The sequence below is a fragment of the Penaeus japonicus genome, unplaced genomic scaffold, assembly GCF_977035675.1.
Source record: "Penaeus japonicus unplaced genomic scaffold, GWHDUDI00000001_assembly GWHDUDI00000013, whole genome shotgun sequence".
Classification (NCBI taxonomy): domain Eukaryota; kingdom Metazoa; phylum Arthropoda; class Malacostraca; order Decapoda; family Penaeidae; genus Penaeus; species Penaeus japonicus.
The window spans coordinates 27,131,376-27,136,375 of record NW_028234415.1 but is presented as its reverse complement, the minus strand read 5'-3'; the positions used below and the strand labels follow the sequence as shown (position 1 = coordinate 27,136,375).

General features: G+C 40.1%; 1 protein-coding gene across 2 annotated transcripts in view; it reads left to right on the top strand.

Moving 5' to 3' along the window:
• The window catches only part of LOC122250198 (uncharacterized), a 41,586-nt gene that overhangs the window by 26,080 nt on the left and 10,506 nt on the right, over positions 1-5,000 (top strand). For both annotated transcript variants that reach the window (XM_086543363.1, XM_086543362.1), the window contains exon 3: positions 1-124. This exon is cut by the window's left edge and continues 19 nt beyond it. In XM_086543363.1, coding sequence (XP_086399489.1) covers positions 1-124 — 124 coding nt within the window. The remainder of the gene's footprint in view (positions 125-5,000) is intronic.

Sequence of the window (5,000 nt, the reverse complement as noted above, 5' to 3'; positions counted from 1 at the left end):
TGGTCGTCCTCGTGGCTTCTCTCTCGTTCTTGAGCGAAGGTGCAACAGGTTACGAAGCCACAGCTGGTTACGGAGCCACGACGGGCTACCTGCCACCACACAGGCGCGTCATCGACAGGAATGGGTGAGATTTGTAAATAGATCAATAAAAGGAACAAAGGAGAGAACGGAAGGTATAAAGAGAGAGAGAGAAAGAGAGAGAGAAAGAGAGAGAGAAAGAAGTGGTGGAGGGTTGTGGTTTGGGTGATGGTGGTGGTAGGTCGTTCCCGCTGGTAGTGGTGGTTTTGGTCTCTGCAAGTACGGTGGAGGGATGTGACTGTGATGGGGCGAAGGCCTATCGTTACGCCCGTGCTTCATCATGGTTGTGGCGACGGTGACGGTAATTGCAAGGGGAAAGGTGTATGATTTCCCTGGCGTTCTCATTTCCGCTGGTTGACACACCGGATGGCAGTGACTGTCGCTGATGTCGGCCATGCAATACATGAGGAATCGATTTTCAACGGTAGTTGTGTGCAGTTGCATTGCTGAGTTACATGTACGTAAACACATACACCACACATACGAATATAGTCATCGGGGAGAGAGTTTCCCCTCTTAACCGATACGCAAAAATAAATAATGATAAAGAAAGAGGAAATAGAATAAAAAGAAAAAAGAAAAAAAGAACAGGTTCTTTCCGAAAGAATAAAAGAAAAAAAAGAAAAAAAGAAGAAGAAGAAGAAAAAAAAAAAAAACATAATAAGCATGCCATTTGTCTTCAAAAGATTACATGTTATTAACATTTTGAGGTGGAGCCTCGTCAATGCGCGTCGCCAGAACAAACGTATACTTTTATTCCGGAAATATTCCTTATTACCGTAATCAAAATGATGATCGGTACCGAATCATTTTTTCTCATCTGCTGCTCTTTCTCTTTTTCTTTATCAACTGCTTTTTTTTAAGAATTCAAATTATTGTCCGCTGTCTTCGTCTCTCTCAAAACTTTTTTTTTCGGTCTGCAAAGAAAAACTCCACCTTTTTCCTTTTTCACACTCACCCTCTGACCTTTCCCAGTGTTTCCAGCTAGTAAAACTTGATGAACCAACACGCTATCGAAATCCAAGTAGATGGCACCACACCACCAGGCCATTTTCTTAAATTAGTCATAAATCACAGTAACGCATCACCTCTCGCGAATAAAAGACAAAATCACATTCCACAGCAGTTTAGGCGTATCCTAGAACCACATCATATGAAACAAACTCTTAACCGGAGAGTAAAAAGAGTGGTCTCTAAATCAGGCCGAGGAAGAACGAGTATTTAAACCTGTTAAGTATAGGTCTTGTTTTCGCTTCCTCGTCAGTCACGCTTTCCTTTAGTTTGCTCGTCTTTAAAGAGGGAGAGAAAGTAGTTGGAGATTTATAATTAGGCTCGCTGCGTGATTATATTTCCGGACCACTTTTATTACGTCAGCGGGTCATTATGTTTTTTTTTTCTTTCTTTTTTTTTATTCTTATTCTGTTTCAACGTCATTGTCTCTTTCCGCTGTCTATTCGTATATGTTTAAGATCTTTTTTTTAACTTGTCTTATGGCAGTTTTTCTTCCACCTTCTACCATCATATACCTTTCTGGTTGATTTTCCCTAAGAAAATTTTCCCCCGAAGATCCTACTTCCTCAATAAACCATTAGCTTCCGTCAAGCAACTTGCCTGGCGAGGAAAATTGTTTTCACTAAAAATTACGACGCGGGGTAACATCAACCATGCATAAACCTGTAATCTAGGGGAAAATGGTAATAAATTTGTGGCTCTTTGTCCCCGTATGGCGGATGCGGGGAAATTTATGTCTTCCCATATGTCTGTCTGTTTAAGTGTGTTCCCTTTTTATGGTGATAATCTTTGTAAATTGCAAACTTTGTTATGCGACCTGGATGGAATCACCTCGGTGGCATTTAATATCACTTTATTAAATTCAGATGAAAATTTAGGAGGTCTGTGTCGATATCCAAGTTGAACACATGAAATCCGGTCATTAATTATTGAACCATAACTGACGTTTCTATTCTGTATCAATGCCTGAAAATTCCATGGTATTGGAGAGGGGAAAATGGGAAATAGTTGGTCTAGGAATACTACTTGACGAAGCTATAGCCACATCGATGTCTTAATGATCATTCTCTTTTCTTCGAAGTTCCCCTTTCATTCCCCTAGACTGTCAACCTGTTTTTTACCCTCCATCTCCTTAACTGACCCCCCCCCCCCCACACGCCACTGAATCTTAAGACGATACTGCCAGCACGCTGACGTTCCGCCGGTCTCACGGTCACCTGCGTCAGGAGTAGACAGCGTCATCAAAAGACAGTCTTTACTGGCGGCGCGTATCTTTTACATTGATTCACGCTCTGTTTTTATTTTCTATTTGTTCCTTGTTTCAATATTCGGTTATATAAACATTCATATGATAGACGGATCATTTGGATATTTAAGTAAAACGTTTGATGTGCCGTAATATGCTGATGATGACCGATAAAGTGCCTGTTATGGCAATACTGACACTGTTGCCGCCAGGAGGGCTCACATTATCATGTCACGCTGCCATGACGTCACAGCAGGAAATTGTAGTAATAGGAATAATGGTCACCTCTTAGTGTGTTCAAATTCGTAATACTTCGAACGTATAAGACAGAAAACTATCCTTAGATATTTAATTCCAACTTTGGTTCATAAAGTAATTTTTATTCAAGAGAATCGAGAAGAAATATTTTAACTACATTATTCAAATTTGTGGAGTTCATGCGTTATGTCATAACTTGTTCTCTGATGAAAGATGCTTCGCCATACAAAATTTAACGCAAATTCAAAGTACAGAATTACCATATATTCAAACTAAACTTACCCATGCTAAAACTCAATATGCAAAGCGTGTCATAGCGCGGTGATATATTACGATTAAACAAGACTGAAACATGTTTGCTGAATTGTCTAGCAAACATGAAAATATACCGATACAATACTGGAACAGGAAAGCTACAGCAGTATATAGGCCTATAATAATGTGCCGCAGTTATGATGAGTGACGAGAACCTATATTTATAGGAAGGGTTAGCCGGCTGTCGGTGTCTTAGTCTTCTATATCAGGCTCGCTGCGCTCTCTCTCTCTCTCTCTCTCTCTCTCTCTCTCTCTCTCTCTCTCTCTCTCTCTCTTTCTCTCTCTCTCTCTCTCTCTCTCTCTCTCTCTCTCTCTCTCTCTCTCTCTCTCTCTCTCTCTCTCTCTCTCTCTCTCTCTCTCTCTCTCTCTCTCTCTCTCTCTCTCTCTCTCTCTCTCTCTCTCTCTCTCTCTCTCTCTCTGTCTTTTCTCTCTCTCCTGGCGTTGCCTCCCAAAATTTCTCGGAATTGGAGACTCACTCAACCGCCCATTAGCTATACTTATCCAATTACCTCTGCATTGTTCCGTTACACACACAAGTAGGCCGGAATTCCTTTTTATTCAGCGCTGTAACAATCATATTCCCGTTTTTACCTATCCTTCTTTATTCATAGATTTTATTTTATTTTATTATTATTATTTTTTCAATTCATTTATTTTTTCGTAAACTCCCTAGACTACTTAGGAGATTTCAATGCCCCAGAAGATAATGTATAGTCCATTCAACTTATCATGAACGCACGAAGTGTGTGTGTGTGTATATATATATATATATATATATATATATATATATATATATATATATATATATATATATATACATACACACACACACATACGCACACACATATATATATATAAATATATATATGTATATATATATATTTATACATATGTGTGTGTACTCAATATATATATGTATATATATACATATATATATATTGACCATGTTGACATTATAAAATAGATAAACACTTCCCGCACATTACTAGTCCGTGAAGCCCCCCCCCCCTCCCCCCGCCACCGTTCTATAGCTGATTACGAAATGAAAATCAACTTCCTATGGTAATTTCATGGTGATCGAGCCCACAGGTTAGCCTAAATAACTTAATCGACGTCGAGTATCCGATGACTATCCGGTTACCTGTGACGAGCGACCGCCTTCGTTAAACGTCACTCCCAAGCCCTACACAGAATGTCTATTATATAAACTTCCCTTGCGTTTCGTGTTGTCGGTAGACTTTCTTGTGTGTTTCTTCTGTGTCACGTTCTCCCTCAGTTTTGGGAAATTGTTATGGACTTGCTTGAAATCCTTACTGTTTCATATAAGCATTTCTTTACCAATAAACGATTCATGTTAATCAAATGAAGAAGGAATAAAATCTCCGCGGTGACAGTTGTTATTGTTAAAAAATAATTATGGGGGTTGCGCTCCTCTTCCTACCTCCCCCCTCCCCCCCCAACACTTTTTGATTCCCTACTCTCACTGCCTCGACAACAGCATGGAAAGTATGTACTCTTTTATTAAAACATAAATATAAAGGATGAATTGATTTTGCTTCATATTTAAAAAAGAAATATTATTACTCACTATTTAAATGATTTTCAGTGAATGCAAAGATACCAGAAATACTTTGCATCCACACTCACTGATCGTCAGTCTCAAATTAAATTAGTTTGCAAGTTTAGCTTTATTGCGTGATGTGAGGTGGAGCCCGGTGTCACTATTGAAACGAGGCTATATCTCCTCTCGAAGATCCTTCTAGATGATTCAACAAAAAAATCTGAAAACATTTTATTTTCAAGTTTGATCTTTCCTTCTGAACTGTTTTCGGTGGACACCTCAGCTCCTGCTCACAAAATATATGGGTCGTGCACACCGGTCTCAGCCAGCCATACCGCCTATTCTCCCTCGACCCCCACCATCCCCCCTACATCACCCCCCCCCCCCAACTACCCATATTCCCACAGTAGCACCCTTCCCTTCCTCCCCCACCCCACCCACCCTCCTCTTAAACAACAGTAACAACATTTCCAACTTCGAGTCGTCTTTTCAATTGCCACCACATCCGCGTGTTTGCCCCCCCCCCTCTCC